The sequence below is a fragment of the Brachycentrus maculatus genome, unplaced genomic scaffold (assembly GCF_059751285.1).
Source record: "Brachycentrus maculatus isolate JH-2025_06_01 unplaced genomic scaffold, ASM5975128v1 h1tg000173l, whole genome shotgun sequence".
Classification (NCBI taxonomy): Eukaryota; Metazoa; Arthropoda; class Insecta; order Trichoptera; family Brachycentridae; genus Brachycentrus; species Brachycentrus maculatus.
The window spans coordinates 2,110,730-2,133,479 of NW_028280926.1; the positions used below are offsets into that span (position 1 = coordinate 2,110,730).

Genomic DNA, 22,750 nt, shown 5'->3' on the forward strand with positions numbered 1-22,750 from the left:
ATACAGTTCCTATATCCGGTTGTTTAAATATTATAGTTATATTCAAAATAATGTTATTCGTAGATAAAGTTTAACTGAATAAATAGCTGTGGCATGTTAGTTTCGATCCGCATTAGCAAAAGCTTAAACTACTGATTCTGGATTTTTAAGTAAAGTGCAGATTATAGATATTGTTTGCCGATAGAAACTAGGAAATAATATGAAATGAGTTTTTTGATAATAAAAAATAATTTGTTGACCAAATATCTATTACATACTAAGCTAAAGCATTAAACAGTTAAACAAACTAGTGTAAAAGATAAGTATTTAAAATGAAACAATTAATTATAAAGTAAAGTTTAGTTTTAAATAATTAAATTGTATGGATATGCATATTATTTTATTAAGCATTTAAAAGCCTTAAATGTTTGCAATATTGTGAAACATTACGTATGTTTTGTAATTGAATAATTTTCAACATGTTTTACATAGAAAACCATTAAAGAAAAATGCAAAAAATGCTCAGTAGAAAGGATTAATTATTTGTTTACAAAAACAAAACCAAAAACATGGAATGACCCACTATATTTACTTTTAAGAAACAAGTACAATCTTTAACATTTTACGTAACACGGATATTTATAACCTAATAAAACAAATGAATAAACGACAAAAGGCAATGTCACAACTTCAGTTTAAAGAGAAAAAATTATATATTTAAAAAAAAAAGGAATCCTCAAAGCCAACAAATACATCACAAATACTCAGACCAATTGAAAATAAATCTTTCTTGAATTTATTTAGCAACTGGTAGGAATCGAACCCGTGACGCCAGTTTCGCAGTCGAGCGTCTACCCAACTACGCCATGGTGCCTTTTGACACTAGATTTAGAAAAATGGAGTATTTTTAGAAATTTCTGCCAAATTTCTTCAAACGCAAAGTGACATATGATGTAACTCTTGTTATTACTCACTGCATAGAACACGCACAAAATACAAATAAACAGTAAACATTGCTTTTTAGTATACACATTATGTTATCACCTCTATTATATTTTAAGACTAGATTTGGCAAAAGTCACTGCACAACACACAAATGTATATATTAACTTAGAAATAATATAATATAAACAGCCAATAACAAGTTCACCTCTATTTTGTATTGCTTGTCAGAATCCATCTTTAGGATATATGTATGTACATATATTGAATACAATACTACATACGATTTTTAATGGATGAATTTATTCACAACTAAATGATAGTTCACAGATTGTCATGGTGTGAAGTTTTTCAACAAACGATAAATGTAATCATTATATATTATTGCTATTGATATTTATATTAATACTTGATATCAAATAACATACTGATAAACTTAATTAAGAGTTAGAAATGATACAAGCAAACTTAAATTGACATTTTTTTTGTTATTAATTCAAAATTGGATAACGTATCATGGAAAATGGATAAGATCGTAGTTTGGACAGTAAATTAAGTACATTTTAAGTACGATGGTATGCTTCTTTGAATGCAATAAAAAAGGTCCCGAGTTCATATCCCAAAAGAATCAATATAAATATATATATGTAATAATAATAATACCCTTATCCGCACCCCAATGGTGCATAGGGCACTGTGTCATATAAACGCAGTGTTATCTTGATCGTTTACACATGAAGGAAAGGTGATCAGGCCTCCGCTTCAGGTACCAGTCCATGGTAATATTGAATAAATATTACAGTGAAAAAAATCACTTATATTTATTTTACCCCCCTTGGGAATCGAACCCGGGACCTCCAGAACGGTAGCCGAGCGTGCTGACCATTACAATATGGAGGCGGACGATATATATATATATATACATATATATATATATATATATATATATATATATATATATATATATATATATATATATATATATATATATATATATATATATATATATATGGATTCCTTAACCCTAAGATTTTACGTAACCAATGACCAAGATAATGCGGCATTAACCCTTAGGGTGTTTGTGCACTAAACGGAATTTTACCGTCCGGCACTTCAGTTAGTGTGATAAAACGATTATTGGCTTGGATTGGCTTGTGCTTTTGTCCATCTTTCTTCGGATCGGTGCATGAACACGTTGCGTGTAAATTCGTTCACGCTAGTCGCTTTTATTTTTCAAAACCCGACTGCCGGACGTAATAATTCCGTGTAGAGCACAAGCAGCTTTAGTGTATCAAGATATCAAATTGATTATTTCCATTATAATTCTATAAAATTTTATTTCAATCATGATACCTTTTCCCCCCCCCAATATTTAAGTCCCAAATATATAAATTAAAATTGTTTTCAAATACTTAAATTCTTTATTGCCTTTGTTTGAAATCAGTGACCTAAAAGGAGAAACAATCAACATGATGACCAAAAAGTTTTTTTTTATTTTTTTTTATTTTTTTATTTATAAAATCACAACTTAAATTGTCCACCAAATATCTACATATATATTGTAAATTTCATACTTTAATTGATTTTTCCCATTGAATGAAGCATTGATTATACTAAAATTTATTCAAAATCAATTAACAATTTTTCTAACGTAAATTCTGGGCATTGTTTAAAAAGAAGTATAGAGGGGGGGGGGGGCGTTTTAAATTGAGTCCCACATAATTTACACAATATAAATAACTCGTATTAAAAATAGGAACGATAATTGAATTGCTTAGATTTTCACGGCCATTAGAATTCCATTTTTTCCAAGTTATAATGCCATGCTGAGATCTTATTATGTCAAAACACCACGGTATAATAACCCAGAAAAAAGCTACGAGGAACAACATTCAGACATTTGTTTGGAGGTAATAATCCATTGTGAGTTTAATACAAATATACATACAAAATTATCTATTTGTCAAGATAATTCATGTTAAAACTGGTTAGGGACCTCTGTCTGCGATTATTATATGTATATCCGATAATATATATCAATATTTAAACATATATTTTTTTAAAAACTTATTACATATGTAACTATACAAAATGTCATTTATTTAGAAGACTTCTAGTGAGAAGGCAATCACAGCAAATAAATGTGGCACAAAAAAATAAGTATTTCGAAGAAAATACAATCATTTAGAAAAAAAATATAAATCTATAGAGTTTCTGAAAATTACAGAATTGAAAATGATTACAAAAAAAAATTAGTTACTTTTTTTCACCTTCAACAGCACCCAAACAGTGCACGGGGCACCATAAAACTGAGACGCAGTGTTGACTTGGGTGGATTTTTTAATACAGTAGTGGAATATGTTTCATGAGAAGCAGTAGACTTAAGTGAAAGAGATCTGGGTGAAGGTCAGGAAAAGAAATGAAGGAGGAATACTAGATAAAAAAAGCAGCAATGACTAGAGCACTCGGAGTTGCATTCTAACACGCAAACATTGTGAAAGTTTGGTGAAATTTGGAAGTATTGTGATACATATTATAATTATAATCAATATGAATATGATTTATTGAAAGTGTCATGAAAAAAGTTGTTAACTGATTTGACATTAGCTTTGTGGAATAATATGAATCAAATATAAAAATAAAACACTGGTAAAAAGACCACTTTTCGAGATAATTCATGTAAACACGACTAGTTTCAAGAACTAAAAATTTTCTCAAAAGTAGTCATGTTTACATTAATTATCTAAAAAAAAGTAGACTTATATACCTGTTTTACTTTTATATTTAAATGTCACAAAAAAGCAATTAAACCAATAAACTGTTTACTATTAGAGAGATTCACGGGAGCCCTAATTCAACAAATATTTGTACAAAATTTTGGCAAGATAAAATAAAACTGATAGGTGAGGTTAATCAGTGGGAAAATACGATACAAACACAACGTCCCCTCCTACACTCACTAGACACTGCGCCTGGAAAAAAGTGAACAAAATATAATTTCAAATATCGCTCACTCCTTTCAACAATGTCATAATTTAAAAAAATTGAAAAGTTTAAAAATATATTGAAAATAAATATCAAGGCACTTTTTGAACTTTTTACTGTGCAACAGATCTTTTTAGGTAAAACATGAATGTTTTTTCTCCATTTGAAAAATATTGAGTAAATTTGAAAAAATAATTAAACCATACCTTTTATTCAAAATGCAAAAACAACACTTTCTGCCCTGTAGCGGGTAAATATTAAGCTAAAAATATGCCTCTTTTGCTAGGATATAGTACATTTTCTGGGCATTCCAACATGCACAACTGAAAATTTACGATTTTTATTATGTGACGTTCTTGAAAGGAGTGAGCGATATGTTATAAATATCTATCAAAATTAAATCTAAAAAAATGAAATGTTTTCATTTATATATATTTAAAACATAAACTAAAAATCACACATGGGCAAAGCCCGTGCATCGGTATACAATATTCTTCTAACCCTTATCCGCACCCCAATGGTGCACAGGGCACTGCATCGTATAGAATCAGTGTTATCTTGATCGTTAAATACACGAAGGAAAGGTGATCAGCCTTCCGTTTCAGGTACCAGTCCAAGGTTATATTAAATAAATGTTAGACTGAAAAATCTCTCAAATTTATTTTGACCCTCTTGGGAATCGAACCCGGGACCTCCAGCATGGTAGACTAGCGTGCTAACCACTACACTATGGAGGCGGACAATACAAAATAATCATTTTAAACCAGAAAAATAGAAGAAAAAACGAGATAAAGACCAAAAATTTAAGAAACATTGAAAACTAAATATTTCTTAATTTTTTTTTAAAGTATTAAAATATTGAAAATTAAAAAATGTTAAATTTATTCCAAAAAAGGGCAGGCTGTGGTCCAGTGGTTAGTAACACGGACCCTGGGTCAGTCTCTGAGTTTCAAACCCACTCCACCATAATTTCATACCTATTTTTAAGAGGCTCACGAAAATTGTATAAAATATATAAATAATATTTATGTAAAAATAAGAAAAAAATACCTGATTTTTGTGTGGATTGTCACTGAGAATAAGTTCTGTCATGTAGAAAGCAACAATGGCATTACCCCCAAGGGCTGTAACGTGTGCTCGAATTACGGCCATCACCTAAAATAATAAAAAAATACACATTTAAATTACATACTTACATTAATTTATGAGGCACATGTATTTGGTAATAGAAGCAGAGGAAGGTTTTGCAAGACTGACGTAACCGTTTTGCTTGAATGACCTATCTTTAGATCGAAATATTGAGTTGTGGACTGACTGGAGCATTTCATCGTAACGTACCGTCCTAACGTCGCTCGCGGCGAGCATCCGACTATGGATGGGGCACTCGGAAGGCTGTACTGACTATGCGAATGCTAGCATCGTAAAGTTTTACGTTACGACAAAATGACTCCGGTCAATCCTAAACTTTTTTTTTTTTTTTAAATCTTTTGCATTTAACAATATAATATAAATACAAGTACAAAATATATATATATATATATATATATATATATATATATATATATATATATATATATATATATATATATATATATATATATATATATATATATATATATATATATATATATATATATATATATATATTTATATAATATAATACAAAAAAAGATCCCACAAAGGCATGGCCTGTGTGTGGGTATACATTTTACATAGCTTATTTCTAAGTGCACATCGTTATTGGCAGTAATAGGTCATAGCAACCTCGGTGATGAATCCGTGCAGGAAGCCGCTGAGTCCGCCGTGCTCCCTGACGCTGGTGCTCTCCCTGACGAAGATGTAGTCCAGGTTGCCGAGGTATCGTAGCACCCGTGCGCCCGGCACGCCCGCCAGCGGCGTCATGTCCACGCCCGACTGCCAGGCACTGCCGCCATTCATGGGGTGCTTGAAGCTCTGCATATTCTAACCGAAAAGAAATACAATAGTCACTAAACAAATCAAAAAAAAAAATACTATCGACAATAAATTTTTAAACACTATAATTAAAGTCACTATACTATAGAAGAGGATAGCGCATGAATGGAATATAAGAGGACGTATGGATGAAAAGATTAATGAACTGTGTGATGTGATGAAAAGTAAGTAACTGTTCTCCGGCATTACCATTACACAGTGAGGCATCCTGTCCAACATCTTGGCCATGCTCCAGCCCAAGAAGACCGAGAAGAAAGCGCAACCAAACGGCGGCTCCACTTTTCTGACTTCAGACTCAGCTGATTGACTACGTTTTTCATTAATATATTTTAAAAATTTTCTCTCATTATCATTTTCATATCATAACCCATACCTGTATAAGCGCCCTTGAGGTATGTTTTTTACGAAAATGGCGCTATATAAATCATCCAAAATTATTATTATTATTGTTTGATGGTAATTAAAAACAAAGGTAGAATGTGGCGAATGTGATTGGTAAAAGGAGTTTTTCAAATATTTAAAATACTTGAAAGTGGTCAGGACAGATGTCGATATGACTGGTGGTTATGTATAAAGAGATGATATGAATTTAGAAAAGAACTTTGTTTGCAAAGATTGGTATGGCATGATGAAGGAGCGTGATGTTCAGTCAGTCAATTAGTTAAAAGATGAACAACTCACATTAGTAGAAGTACCAACAGACGTTTGATTGCTTGTCTTGGTGGGGCCGTTGAGATCCGTGACATGTTCCTCTTCCAGGGTGAATATCATTTCGCTGGAATCCGTCTTCTTCAAGTCTCTGCCGCCGGGTTCCTTGCTATCTCCCTTCTTTCCTGGCGCTTCCACAACGGGCGGAGTGTCCTGGGGAGGCTCACCCAGACCGACGGCCATTCCGGTCACAACCAACTGGATTTCATCCTGCGAAATGGTAAAACATTGGCAATACAGTCATCCGCCAAACATTTAAGGTAGGAAACTGAGATTTTTGTACAATTTGGTATTTGCTCTCATACCAGTAGTTTCCAATTCATTTTTAATAAGGGGGAGAAAAGTAGAAATAAGTCTTGAGATAATATTATTGGTTATTATTGTAACAATTCAATTTCAATTTCAATTCAATTTATTTATTTATAGATAACAAACACATTACAAACTTAAATTTAAATCGTATACATTAAAAAAATAGAAAATAAGCAAGAATACTATTGCTAAAGGTGTAGAAGAATCCAACTTCGGAAAACTCCTTCAGACACATGGAACAGATCAATATCCAATGAGATATTGTTCAACATAGCAGTAGCTCTTCCTACAGGCATAACCATCGGCAGGTTGGTCCTGTGTATAGGAATGTGAAACAATCTATGTCGACGCTGTCTTAGGTAACAATCGGGAACATACAGACCAATGTTCCGGATAATTTCAGGATTATCGATCATACCGCGCAACAATCGATAAAAATGCGTAATCAAATACACATTATTTCTAGTCTCTAAACTATAGTAGCCAAGCATACCCTGGAGAAACTCGGTCGGGTGGAGCCAAGGATAATAGCCGTACTCTCTCATGTAGAGATACCTCAGAAACTTCTTTTGGACTTTCTCTACCATAAGAGAATACTTAAGCTCGTGTGGCCCCCAAATCATGGAGCCACTCTCGAGTCTACTTCGCACCAAGGAGTTATAAAGAGTTCTCAGCACGCGGGTATTTTCGAAAATCCTGGCAGTACGCAGAACAATTCCTAGCATTTTCAATGCATTACCACTGACCGCCTCTATGTGATGGTGAAATGTCAGAGTGCTCACAAACCTAACACCCAGATCCCTAACATTCGACGCTCGCATCAGATTTTGGTCATTCATTTTGTAGTGATAAAATAGAGTTTTTTGGGCCCTAGTGAAAAACGTGACCGAACACTAAAGATTAAAGAACAAAACATTAAAGATTAGTTTGTTTCGTCTTCACCATTCACATATATTTGATATATCTGCTTGGAGAAGATGAAAATCGTCAAATGTTGTCACCTTTAAGAAAAGCTTTAGGTCATCCGAAAATAACAGAAACCGTGAGTTGAAAATTACATTCTTAATATTATAACAATATAACTCACGGCTTCAGGAAGATCCAGACGAAATCTCAGGTCACAAATAGCGCAGGGTACCATTCTTCTCAGCTTGAAATAGACATTTTGAAGTAATCTGGAAAAAATAAACAGTATTATACATACGCCTTAAATTCTAATTTGTTATGGATATGTTGATTCTTGAATAAATTTATTGGATTTGATTTAGTTTACACTGATATGCGTTAATGTATCGGGTGTTACAAGCAGTTGAATACCTGTGGAAGTGGTGATGCAGCGGGCCGGGCGGCGAGGCGAGGCGCGCCCTCCAGAGCTGCGTGAACATCTGCAGGTTGCGCACGGAGACCAGACCCTGGCAGTCCAGCAGGCCGGGCACGCTCTGCGTGTTCACCACGTGCAGCCCGGCAGGCGGCCGCGCCTCCGTCAGCACGCGCAGGACCTCCAGATCCTCCGCATCATCCACCTGGCAACACCGAGATCGGTAATCCAAATTGCAAAGACAGGAAATGGAAACATCTCTACAGGAACCAAATTAATGTTTAACCCGATCCACGCGGCTCGCATAACCGTATGTGTTTTCACAAAACATGTCCCATACGGGGCTGACATAAGCGTATGTGTTTTTACTTTGCTCCAAGTTTCGAACCTCAGTTCAACTTGGAGGGATTTTTTCATGGTGTGGAACTTTGGATAAAATAATACGTCAATCCTTGGCCTTATGACATCTGTTGAAATATCTGACTAATAATTTGTAACATCACAAGGATAAATAAAAGAACAGATCCCTGATTTTTCTTGCGGTCGGTAATTAGTCCGCGCCATAATCATGCCCTATATCTGTCACATTCTCGACGCTACGCATCGCCAGTGGGTAAGATTGGATGCGTGCTTTGATTTATTTATGTTACGATCTTATTTGTTTATATTACGATATATTTCAAGAATAATGTGACACAAGTGTATTATAGAGTACCAAAAAGGCACAATGAATCCCATTGAACGTTTTTGTTTAGGAAAATAAATCGTTTCTTAACTAAATACATGATAAAAGTAATCATTTAAAAAACGGCGAAATACCGCCACGCATGGGCGTCTCTTAGGAACAAAGTTAACGCGGTTAAAAGGTTAAATCCTTTGAACTCTCATATCTAATGGCAAGTGTACTAACACAATCAAGAGTTTTGAATCAGTGGTGAGGTTCAAATCACACAATGCAAATATGTCTTATCATCAACTTTTATACAGATATGAAAATAGGTTACAAACTATTTAGGTCATAATTTGTTCACTTATGTATGTAGATGACCAAATGGCACCTATATAATGCCTGCATAGTTCTTATTATCTTATATGACGGCTCTTATATATTGCTACAATGGCCCAGAGCAGCCATATACATACTCAGCTTTAAGAATAGATTCACAACATTTTGAGTGTGTCCACATACTTGTTCACAAAATCTGGATTATCTCCAATTACAGGAGTTATTTAAATAATAAAAGAGTTTCTGCTCAATAAAAAGCTTCTTTTCATCTCACCAATAGATGTCTCTAGTGAAGTTCTGGTGATTCAAGAACAATGTTTCAAAATTGGTTCATATATATGTATAAAACTTCCAAGAATTTGAGTAGTGTGGTTGTCAGTAATGGGTAGAATTGGTGAATGTTACATGTGTGTAAAGTGATCACTTAAACCAGCCTATGACGGTCGTCAGCCCCGTAAATGCCCAGACTTCCATATTCTTCTTCATCTTTGATGAGATGTCAAAAAATAATATTAAGAATAGATGCCTGAGAAGAATTTCAGGCGTGCGTTGGTTTGACTTTGTGAGGAAAAATACAGTGTAGCATGTAGCAACCCATGGTCACAACTGTTAGTTGAAGAAAACGCGATTTAGTTGGCTAGGCCATGTACTTCATATGCCTCCCAAGAGCCTTGCAAGCTTGGCTCTTTTACAAGGCATCAGGTTCCCTACCGCCCAGGACGTCCACTGCTGACAACCCGTTAGCAGTTCCCGTCTGAACTTCGGGATATGCACTTGACTTGGGAGGATGCAAGGGAGCTAGCGACAAACAGAAGTATACAGAGAAGATAGAGGTAATAGTTTAATAATTTCTCAAAGTTTGTATGAAACCAGTCTTATAAAATCATTCATTAAGAGCAGTTTTCAAAGACGTTAGCAAATTTGATGAAGATATGTTAAATTTACTCACTTCAAGAACACACGTGTCTTTATTTCCTACACCAAGTTCCATATCCGGAAGTTCCTCTTCTGAATCATCCGTATCTGAGGCTATGGGCGCTTTACCATTTGTGTCTTGATCCTGAAAATAATATAATTGAAGAAGATATTTTTGTAATAAAGATCTCACCAAATAAATGGTTGGATCTCACCAAGTCAGCCAGGGTGTAACTCGGGATGAGACCTGTAGAGAAAATTGAAGGCAGAAGGCAAGAGAAGTCATATTCACAAATGACCATAACATAACCACAATCAATCTGCTAAAACAAATCTAATAAAAAGGTTTTGTGTCATGTATTTCGTATGCCTCATGAGAGCTTCAGTCAACTTTGCCTCTTTTATAAGTCATCAGGTTCCCGTATTATCTTGATTGTAACTTACACAAAGGTAAGGTGATCACTCCTGCGCTTCAGGGACTACTCCAGGGTAATATTAAATAAATATTAAAGAGTAAAATCACTAATATTCATTTGCACCCCCCCTGGGAATCGAATTTGGGACCTCCAGCACGGTAGCCAAACACACTAACCATTACACCATGGAGGCGGACAAAATTCATTATGAACACACTTTGGACGGGAAAGGTATTTCTACCTTCTGCGCCGGCCTTATTTCAAAGTCAGAAATTAAGGAACTACATATTTAATGTTGTTATTTGAATATTATGTACCAATCTCTTTGTTAAGGTCTAATGTATATAATTATTAAATCCCGTCGCCAGCGGTCCGCAGGCGTAAAAAACACCCATCTGAAATGTGTTAATAATGTGGTATTTAGTAGTTGAACTCACCGTGTGCAGCTGGTATACATTCTTGTTGGCTTCGAGGGCGTCATCCAGCCCCTTCTGAAGAGCCTGCAGCAGCTGGGGATCCCCGGGTCCCGCCCGCACCTTGGGCCCCGCCCCGCCAGTGCCCAGAGCCGCCAGCAGTACCCCCGTGCCCACTCCTACGGCAGCCACCAGGTTAGCACCTACCGCTATGTTGGTCTAGAAAAATGATGTTGATATTGATATAAAACAAAAATAGAAGTTAGTTAAACAAAGCAAAAATAAAAAAGCTCACTAACCATCACGCCGCTTCACCATAGGGGTAGCCAGAGAGAATAGAACCTCACACCAATCAGTCTTTAGAAACTATCTTTGCCTCATTCACATTCATGTATCTTCTCATACATTCCCGCCGATTGTTTTGACTCCTGACCCGACCACTTTCAAGTATTTAAAAAGCTTGATCATCCCAAGTTTTTCTCGATCTTCCTCTACTCCTATTTCCAACTACATTCGCCTCATAAATTTGTTTTACTGTTCTTTCCTAACTTATTGGTTCCACATGTCCAAACTACAAACCTTTTACATAACAAGCAAGGTAAATAATAATTGCAACTCCCACCTATAAAAAAAGTACTTCATTCTTACACTATTTTTCTTCCTTGCTCCATCTCAACTTATCGTCTTTGTAGACTGTCAAGGTAAGCTCTCCTCGTCCTCAGGTTGTAGGTCCTTCTATCGTATACAACGCCACCTAGGTCATGCTTTCGAATCATGTTATCTTTCTGTAGCATCCGTGAATTTTTATATCGTCCTCTAGACGTCTTTCAAGGAAGATCCATGGCGATCGCCTGGTTTAAAATATGTCCAGGTTCTCTACGTCCTATGTGCCCATACCATCTCAATTGCCTTTCCTCTACCTTACTATTGACCTAATGTGTGAACTCTTTATTTTATCTCTAAGGGACACTCCAGCTGACTATCTAAGCATTCGCCTTTCAGCAGTTTCTAGCGCACAAGTAATGAAAAAGATTGAGTTATTTATATTGATATTTCAACAAACATGAAGAAGAATATGGTAGTCTGGGGGAATTTACATTTATCACCATCCAAGCTGACCATCTAAGCATTTGCACTTCAGCAGTTTCTAGTTGCCTAGAGTAGGCAACTATTACAATCTATTATTCTATTATAAAATGGTAGTTTAAAGTCTTGAAGTCCTTTTTGTTTGGCACTGATTACCCAGTATTAAACCAAAGTAATTTAATTTTTATAGCGTTTTACAAACAAAAAACAAGCAAAAAAACACTTTTGAATATGACGTTTGTGCAGAAATTCATAAACCGACAGTTGGAAACAGTCGAACGTACATATAGTACAACCAGATACATCTTGCAAGAAGTTTGACAACTAGTAACGCAGATCATAGATAAAACTTTAGTATTATTGCCGGAAGCAAGAAATATTTTATTATTTTGTTGTTTTTTATGGCGAAAGATTATTTTGGATCATATATGAGCCAGTATGCGGTAAGGGGTTAAACATTAGTTGTCTGGCTCACCCTCAGGCCGAAGATGGCGTTCATCCCTCTGACGCGCAGCTTGGCGAGCAGCAGGCGGTGCAGCTCGTACTCCAGGAAGGGCAGCTGGTCGGAGATGTCCCGCGCGGCGGGCTCCCCGCGCAGGGGGGCCCGCGCGCGCGTGATGGCCGCCTGCAGCAGGCAGCCGCGCCCCACCACGCCCAGCCCCGCCGGCGGCTCCAGCGAGCACAGCACCACGCTGGGCACGCGACCCTTTCTGGAAGAAAAGAGGGATGTGAGAGGATGGTGTTGCCTGGGATGAATTCTGACGTTCAGACGCTATTACTAGCACTACTACCATCACACTGTTTTCCTACAGGGGTAGGTAGAGAGGATGAAACGCCACAATTGTCTGTTAATGTAATCATAATATAAAAAAGCCACTTGTATGTACATAACCCCAACTTCTGTACACTTATGTATTATCCAAGAAGTTTAATTAATAAATAAAATATATACATATTTTAAAATAAAGAAAAATATTTGTGTTTTTATTATTTGCAAAAATACTTCAATTTTATACTATTTCTGTGAGCCTAAGCGGCTAATTATTAGAAAAAGGTATCAAATTGTGGAAGAGTGGATTCGAACCGAGAAACTCTGACTCAAGAGTCCGCAACACTAACCACGGGACCACCTGTGTCACATGCTGGTGTAATATTCACCATTCTACCCAAGATTGTCAACCACACTTTTCGAATTTCGGAAGTCATATTTGTGTTTCAATTCATATCTTCTTTCACTTGCCTTCTCGGTACCATCTATAGTTTGATTTGGGAAATTTTTAAATTAGCAGATACCTTTATAAAATGTAGGCAAGATTATTTTTATAAACTAGGAGGCGCTTGAAATATTTATAAATATTAATAGAAAACAAAATAAATTTCCCAGTTAATCTAATAATTTAGAAAATTTAAAAAATAGACAAAGATTTTGTTCTTTCCATCTGAAAACACATTGATTTTTTACAATATTGAAACCCTATTTTTTTGTGATATTCAAAATACAAAACATCACAAATAAATCGCTGCCATGTTAATCTGATCCCGGTTAATCCTAAATAAATGTGCAATGAAAATAAACATTTTTAATTTAAGTTTTACTTGGCAAATACCACTATTTCTTAAAATCTATTGTGACACTTGTTTCAATGCATTCCGTATCATTTGGTGTTTGAAAATTATGCAGAATGCATCAAAACACGTGTCACAATACATTTTAAGGAATGATGGTTTTTACCAAGTCAAACTTAGAAATGGATAGATATCACCACAAAGCGACTGCCGAATCATTTAATGAAAATAAACATACTTGCAGAGTGCACATTTGGCTACACTAACTCGGTACGGCATTGAATTGCTATTGTACGGCACATGACATGGTCCACATCTCTCACTTCCACCTCCTCTTCTTCTAGTCTAAAAGAAAAAGAAGAAAGAAAAAATTCATTAATCATATCCTCTGAAAAACATGAGGATCACTGATTTCACCAAATTTTTAGTTGAGTTTTTCTGCGGGCAAAACTGCATTTTTTTAAAAACTTTTGTGTGTGAATGTAAATGTGGACTAAATGCAGTAGAAATCTGATGTCTCAGTCAAATGTATGACAGTTGTTTGAATGATGAAATAAGGAAATAATGCAAAGGTGAGATAAGCATTATCGATAAAATTAAGAAAGATATCGCTCACTCCTTTCAAGAACGTCATAAATCTAAAATCGTCAATTTTTAGTTGTGCATGTTCTCGGAATGCCCAGAAAATGTACTATATCCTAGCAAAAGAGGCATATTTTTAACTTAATATTTACCCGCTACAGGGCAGAAAGTGTTGTTTTTGCATTTTGAAGAAAAGGTATTGTTTAATTATTTTTTTAAGTATACTATATATTTTTCAAATGGAGAAAAAACCTTCAGGTTTTACCTAAAAAGATCTGTTGCACAGTAAAAAGTTCAGTAAGTGGCTTGATATTTACTTTTAATAAATTGTATTATATTTTTAAAAACGTTCTCCTGAAAAATCAAGTTTTTTTATTTATGACGTTCTTGAAAGGAGTGAGCAATATGTTGAGATGATTTAAGCATGTGGAATGAATGAGTGGGAAGAGAACAGTAAAATAAATTTATGAGGCAAATGCAATCGGAAATAGAGGCAGAGGAAGGCCGAGGAAAACTTAGGGATCAAGTATTTCAAATACTTGAAAGTGGTCTGGTCGAAGTCACAATAATCAATGAGTATGTATGAGGAGACGCATGAATATGAAAGAGACAAAGAATGTTTGCAAAGACAGAGTGAGGCATTCTATTCTCTCTTTCTATCCATGGTTATTTAGATAGTTAATTACATTATTATCTATGTTTGGTTTAGTAGATTCAGTCTTCTCAAAATCAGTTCTGTCCAGTGAAGAAGTTTGGGTAAGTTCTCCATGGGATGGTGCTTCCTCAAGCTTTCCATTCAACGGCACTTGGTTTTTGTTTGTAGTAGGCGGACCTGAAATTAATTGCTGTTATTAAAAAAATATGTAAATCGTTATATTATTATCAATATTCAAAATGCATATGTATATTTACCAGGATGAGTAGTTTGAGGCAGAAGAGAGCTAGGATGGAGATCTATTACAGCGGCTGTGCCAGTAGCAGATAAAACGCACACATCATCACTGAAAACAGATAAAATATTTAGTAAAAATCAAGTACAGTGAAACCTCTATCTATCGTTCCTCGAATAATCGTTTTCCCGGATGTGTCGTTTATTTCTTCTATCCCGACTTAATTTCATACTAAACTAAACCGCATCAATCGTTTCTCTATCACCATTTACCGCATTTATCGTTCGAATTAAGCTGCATATTTGATACATTTTGTCTTCTTTTTTTTACATTATATCCAATTTTCTTACATTCAACGGCAACGTATGGGATAGAAACTATCGAAAGCTTGTGTAACCGATAGCAGAAGAGGTCGATATTGATGAAAAGGAGCCGCTGCCTGTACCTGCATTTCCAGAAGTGTGCACACTCTTTGAAAGAAAACTTTCTACAACGCACATTCAATAACCGATGCTGAAAAAAATATTATTTGCAAAGCCGAAAATACACTATTGACTTACAAAAATAAAGCAGTTAAAAAACCAACAGAATTTTTTTTAATTCTATTCAGGTTTGATTTTTTTTTAAATAAATACATTTGCATCGGAAATATGTATTCTTCTTAGAATTTTAGCCGACGAATGGTTATGCAGATTGGAAGGACGGTATCTTTACTCGGTCGTATCTATTTGCCTATTGACCTCTTAATCCCGCATTCATTGTTTTCCCACATTCATAGTTTATTTTGATAGGTCCCTTTAAAAACGATAGATAGAGGTTTCACTGTAATTTGAGGGACCAATATTTGGTGTAAATTTCGAATAACAAATTACATATAGTACAATCCCAAATAATATTTTGAAAGTTGCATTGGCACTTCACAATAGACATGAGCGACCAAATAACAAAAAAAACAATAGAATAACGACAAAATTAAACAAGGTTTATTGGGTTGAATTCTACATTTATTTATGTATATGTTAATACGTGACGCGTTTCGTCTTATCAAGATATTATCAAACACAAGTGTTTGATAATGTCTTAATAAGACGAAACGTGTCTTAACGTATTAACATATACATAAATAAATGTAGAATTCAACCCAATAAACCTTGTTTAATTTTGGATATATTACCCAACAATTCAATATGGAATTCTACCAACTGTCTGCAGTTACAATAAATAAGAATAATAACATCTTTAAAAACATATTTTGTAAGTGAACACACTAAGGGCGGGAAAGATATTTCTACCCGTTCGGTTAATTGGTGCTTAAGGACGGAAAGGGTATTTTTAACTTCTGCGCCAGCCTTATTTCAAAGTCAGCAAATAAGGAATTATTTAATGTTTTTATAGAAATATTATGTACCAATCTTTTTGTTAAGGTCTATACTATATGTACACAATTATCAAAACCCGTCGCCAGCGGCCCGCAGCCGTAAAAAACACTCGTCCTTAGTGTATTAAAAGCATTGTTATCTCTGTGGTCCATACCATAGAGATTTCTATTTGCCGTTATGAACGGGCTTCACGTTGAGTCATAGTTGGGGTGTGTCACAATTACTGGAGTAATGATTTGTACCATATGGCGGTGGTTTCTTGGTAGGCGAGGACAGCATTGCAGCGGAGGGCTCTCATGTGCGAGCGGACTTCAGTGCGTAGCTCACTCCACCATGCGTCCCGGGGGGCAGGCTCCTCCGGGTTCGGAACCCGCTCCAGCAGTTTCACAGACCGTGCAGCAACCGCACCACCTGGTTGACATCAATCACTCTTTTTTAAATGAATAGTATTACCATTAATAAATAAGTTAAATGCCATAAGTTAATTTTATTGTTTTGGCATTTACTTTGAATTATTAAAGAAAACGCTTGTTATAATACCACTTGAGTTTATTTATGACTACTAGTTTCGGAAGCTTAGCTTCCATCTTCAGGTCTGAATAAAAACTATAAGTTAGTACATTCACGAAATAGTACATGACCAAGTAAATCTTTTTTGTGATATAACATGTTGTGGGTAATGATTAAAGAAAACACTTGTTTTATACCACTTGAGTTTTATTAAAGACTAGTTTCGGAAGCTAAATTTCCATCATTCAGGTCTGAATAATAACTAAAATATATTTAGTATAAAACAAGTGTTTTCTTTAATCATTGTAACATCTCTTACCACAAAGTTAATGCCGAAACAATAAAAAATATAATAATAATAATAATAATATAACCCTTAACCGCACCCAAATGGTACATAGGGCACTGCGTCATATAAACACAGAGTTATCTTGATCGTTTACACATGAAGGAAAGATTATCAGCCCTCCGCTTCAGGTACCAGTCCAGGGTAATATTGAATAAATGTTACAGGGTAATATTGAATAAATATACCCTGGGAATCGAAACAAGGACCTCCAGAACGGTAGCCGAGCGTGCTGACCATTACACTACGGAGGCGGATGTATATAACGCATTGAAATCTAACTATAAAACATTTTATGAAGAAAAAAAGTGGAGACTTACCAATGTGTATGATGAATCCAGGAGGAAACTTAGTCATAGACAAAAATGGATATTCTAACATATCTATGCTCTCTTGATTCATAGATGGCCTGAGAACGGACCCACCACATACTCCAGCTGTCAAGGAATTACCTGTAAAAGATATTGACAGAATATTGGTAAATTAATACAACAAACGTATAATTGGAAACCTAATTTTTTAAATATGCTATTTTTGACCAAATGTTTAATCTGATCAATCCTTGTGAAGCAATGAAAATATTAAACGATCAACCAAAATTGTTGAAATGCCAGTTGTCAAAGAGCAGGCTGTCAGCCACAAGCATGTTTAATATTGCATGTGCTGCTTTTACTTTCAACAGATGGCGCTGCCATTGCAGTAAAAAAAACTTGTTTTAAAAAACATTTATCCCAGGTAAAACGCATCACAGTATTTGAGTTAAGTTTATTTTAAAGATATTTAGAAAAAAGTAATGGCAATATATATTTATTTCTTTTATCATGTAATTTTTGCTTTTATTGCCATGTTACGGATCAAATTACAGTATCCATCATTTGGCCTGATGTTCTAATAATGGATTCTGCAATTTGTCTAAGACAATATTGGTAAAAAACGCCTATAAATAATATGGCATTTAAATTCAGAAAATCATGAGTTTTTTAACTGGATATACCTAATATTAAAACACAGAAATATATTTTGGTTCGTTAGTACAATATTTTAGCATTCAAACACTACAACAAACTCACTAGCCACATCAGAAAAAATAACACAATCAAGTATTTATTTCAAAATAAACAAAAATCGAAACATCAAGTGGGTTAGATTATTATATTTTCTACCATTCAACAAAAAAAAAAAACATTCAGACTCTCATTACTGAAACAAATATAAAGGATTAATGTAAGAGGATAATAAGCCTTTCTGCGCTATTTTCTAGCTATAATTTTAGTAACTGCAAATCCTGAGAACAGAAGTGACTAGAAGCTAAGATTTAACCCTTAGTGTATTGAAACGTAGTAAAAATAAACCAATTGGCTAATTTATCAGATAGAAAAAAATGTTAATTTTTTTTTCAGTTTTTAATGAAATAAGAATAATACAGATATTTCATAAATTATTCTTCATTATATACATAAATTACACTAAGGGTAAAATAAAATAATTTATACAACATTTAATGAGTTGAAAATGGAGTTATAAGAGCAACTGTTCAAGACATTGTGTTTTGAAAGGTGTTTGTAGTAGAGTAATATGAAGAAAAAATATATAAATTTGTGCGGCTGTGCATGACTAAAAAAATGGAGTTATTAAAAAAAAAGATTTGACATAGGTTTTTAGTCGAACTATTTAAAAGTTTTTATAGCTGATAAAATACATAAATATCTTGAGATTTTTGTTTATATGATTTCATTTAATTTTTGTTTTTTGAAATTATTTAATTTAATTTTCAAATCATGATGTTGGTAAAAAAAAAATTCATTTGACTCTTATCCGCACCAAAATAATGCATAGGGCACTGTATCGTATTGACGCAGTATTATTTTGATTATTAATTACATGAAGGCAGTATGATCAGTCAACCTGCGTTTCAGGTACCAGTTAATGTAAAATAGACATTAGAGTGAAAAAAAATCATGTTTATTTTGACACCCCTGGGAATCGAATTTGGATCCTCCAGCATGGTAGTTAAATGTGCTAACCACTACACTATGGAGGCGGAGAGATCCATAGATATGAATAAAAGGCTTGTTTAAAAAATAGAAAAGTATTATAATTTTTGCGAGGATAACTTGTTTTGTGCAAATTCATTCAAAAGAAAAAAAATCTTGTTAAAATGTAAATAAAATCAAAAGGCGTAATCTGAAAAAACATGAGAGTCCTTTTTTTAAATACAAAGATGTTTATAAAATAATATGTAAATAAATAAAAGAAAATCATGGGACATGAAAAAAAGTCAATAATGACTGTTTCTTAAATAGTTTAGTATTATGAGTCAAGTGTATGTAAAGGTGGAGACTGACCGGAGCATTTCGTCGTAACGTAACATTCGCGGCGAGCATCCAAAATCGGTTGAAGTACTCAGAACGAGCTGGGCTCGCTGTACTGACTATACGAACGCTCGCAACGTAACATGTTACATTATGACGAAATGACTCCGGTCAGTCCCCACCATAATGTAATTAAGTAATTAACCTTTCCGGGAGTACAAAAATTTATGTCCGACTTTCTCTGGGGAGTGGGTTCTTTTTACACGAATAAAAAAATTTTGTATTATGAGGATAGAAATTATGTTAAAATAATTTAATAAAACATTCAGCCTACTGTCCCGTCCCGTCTTTGGTTTAGGAAAATTTCGATGAACAAGAAAGATACATCCACCATTTGTCGAATGAGGATGGGTCATTGCTGTACGAGAGAGCACCTTGCGAGGATTGGTGTCTTTGACTCCCCCATTTGCGAGTGTCGTTTTGAAGAGGAAGACCTTAACCACATATTCTTTGTTTGCCCAATAAATGACCAAATGCCAAATTTTTTTAAATCTCTGGCCCCGCTTATTCCCCTCCCTACAGATATCCATCTAATCCTGGCGAGCAGGAACCCAATTATGTACAGACTGTTAGTTGTTTTTTTTTTAATTAAATGGAATAAATTTATAGTTTAATAATAAGTCTATCATATTTTATAATTAAGAATTCAATTAACTTGACATTGGCAAATGCAATGTATTTCATGTGCAATGCCATTCTATATTAAAAAAAAAAATTAATTAATAAAAAAAAAAACCTATTCGAAATATTTTTCAACTGTGACAAAATTACACACAAATATCCACAGATGTCATTGCTATACAAGTTACATCATACTAACTGACAGATGGACTTCGACGTTCATCAACGTCGATATTCCTTTAAGGAAAATTCGCACTGACGTTCATTTACGTCCATACTCCCGGACAGGTTAAGAGTTAAATTACCCAAGAAGAAACGAGGTTGTTTTCTTTTTGTAGTTTAGTAACAAGGAGTATGGTGGGTGTGTAATATCCAGAAATACATACATACATTGTGTATTAACAGTTTTTTAGCTATGAAACACAAACAGCCGCCGAAAATACCTACCGAATGAGAGTGAATAGACAGATTCAAGTTACAGAAGAGCATAAATGAAGGCACATCAAAATGGTCGCCGTGGCTAGACACCCGTTCCCTACATACAAGTACTCACGTTTACTGCACATTCCTAATGCGGGACAACAAAAATGAATAGCATTAATGGCAGTATCATTTCAATACCTCAAATATCAGGTTGTCGGGAAAATTCTATTGGACATTAATTGGTGAATAAGCCTTTTGACGGCGAGTTTTAGTTAAGATTTTATTTGGGAAAATGGTAGGTAGTTTTTAATTTCAGATAGTGAAATAATGCATTATATTATTTTTTGACATCTCAGCAAAGATGAAGAAGAATATGAAAGTCTGGGCATTTACAGGGCTGACGACCGTCATAGGCTGGTTTAAGTGATCACTTTACACACGTGTAACATTCACCAATTCTACCCATTATTGACAACCACACTACTCAAATTGATACGAACCACTACTTACATTCTACTTGATATGAACCAATTTAGAAACCTTGTTCTTGAATCACTAGAACTTCACTAGAGACATCGATTGGTGAGATGTAAAGAAGCTTTTTATTAAGCAGAAACTCTTATATTCGTATGTTTCTGTAAATGCCTAGACTTCCATATTCTTCTTCATCTTTGATGAGATGTCAAAAAATTATGTAAACTAACTCCCATAATTGGAGATAATCCAGATTTTGTGAACAAGTATTTGGACACACTCAAAATGTTTTAAATAATGCATTATTGCGAGGCATCGAATAATAATATTTTCTAGTTTTTATAATTTTTTTCAAATATTTTTATCGAATGTTTAAATTGAGAGAATTTCAAATTAATTTTAAATTGATCTTAGATACACAAAGGTTTTCTATCTTGTATTTCTAGCCCATAATTCCACTATAATCCTACTACAACCATCGTTACTACAGTAAAATCTATTTCTTCACCAGGACAAATCCGCAAAAGCCCTTTTTTTTGAGGATATTCAATATAAACCACTAGAATACCTTAGTCCAGACTTATCGCCCTGCGATTACCATATTATGGACCGATAAAGAGGCATTTGGAAGTGAATGATTCAACATGGACCCTGTTAATGAGGAGAATTTTGGACAATTTGCCAGAGACACCCCTTTCCTTTGTTTGAAGACAGTGTGAAAAATATTGTAAAAAATGTATTCAGAAATCAGGAGACTATATTTTTATTCACCTAGCATTTTTACATTGGGAGGTAATTTCATTCATTCAAACCCTTATCCGCACCCCAATGGTGCATAGGGCACTGCATCATATAAACGCAGTTTTATCTTGATCGTTAACACATGAAGGAAAGGTGATCAACCCACCGCTTCCAGTACCAGTCCAAGGTAACATTGAATAAATATAAGAGTGAATAAATCACTTATATTTATTTGACCCCCCCTGGGAATTGAACCCGGGACTTCCAGTACGGTAGCTGAGCGTACTGACCATTACACTACGGAGGCGGATTTTACTTATGCAGGTATACATAAGTGAAACCATGTGTAAACAGATATCATAAAAGTATTTTTGACTTATTTAAGACCTTGATAAGAATACAATCACTTATTTGATATTTAGAATGATTGAAATGACAGAGGAGTAAGTGCAATTAAGACCCCGTATTTTGTATGAATTCTAATGAGATAACTTATGTGCAGTGCTTCGGAGAGATGCTGCAAGTGTTTACACCTGCCAAAGATGGATTCACCAAATTCTATTTTAGACATATCACTCCTGTCAACAACGTCATATATCAAAAAACCAGATTTTTCAGGGGATCGTTTTTAAACTTTAAGAATATAAAAAAATGTATTAAAAATAAATATCAAGGCAATTATTGAATTTTTTACAGTGCAACAGATCTTTTTATCAACAGATCCGCTTTTGCTGGGATATAGTGCATTTTCTGGGTATTCGGAAAACATGCACAACTGAAAATTAACAATTT

The 22,750-nt window shown here is 34.5% G+C and overlaps 1 protein-coding gene across 1 annotated transcript in view; it reads right to left on the reverse strand.

The window, feature by feature from the left end:
- Positions 1-3,697: 3,697 nt before the first annotated feature.
- The window catches only part of LOC148308204 (C2 domain-containing protein 5), a 32,341-nt gene continuing 13,288 nt past the window's right edge, over positions 3,698-22,750 (reverse strand). The window contains exons 7-20 of the mRNA XM_088262102.1: positions 17,648-17,779; positions 16,714-16,882; positions 15,115-15,203; positions 14,889-15,034; positions 13,859-13,965; positions 12,530-12,764; positions 10,993-11,187; positions 10,174-10,284; positions 8,218-8,423; positions 7,988-8,075; positions 6,562-6,798; positions 5,671-5,868; positions 4,957-5,061; positions 3,698-3,893 (exon numbers count right to left, since the gene is read on the reverse strand). Coding sequence (XP_088118228.1) covers positions 3,831-3,893; positions 4,957-5,061; positions 5,671-5,868; positions 6,562-6,798; positions 7,988-8,075; positions 8,218-8,423; positions 10,174-10,284; positions 10,993-11,187; positions 12,530-12,764; positions 13,859-13,965; positions 14,889-15,034; positions 15,115-15,203; positions 16,714-16,882; positions 17,648-17,779 — 2,081 coding nt within the window. The 3' untranslated portion in view covers positions 3,698-3,830. The remainder of the gene's footprint in view (positions 3,894-4,956; positions 5,062-5,670; positions 5,869-6,561; positions 6,799-7,987; positions 8,076-8,217; positions 8,424-10,173; positions 10,285-10,992; positions 11,188-12,529; positions 12,765-13,858; positions 13,966-14,888; positions 15,035-15,114; positions 15,204-16,713; positions 16,883-17,647; positions 17,780-22,750) is intronic.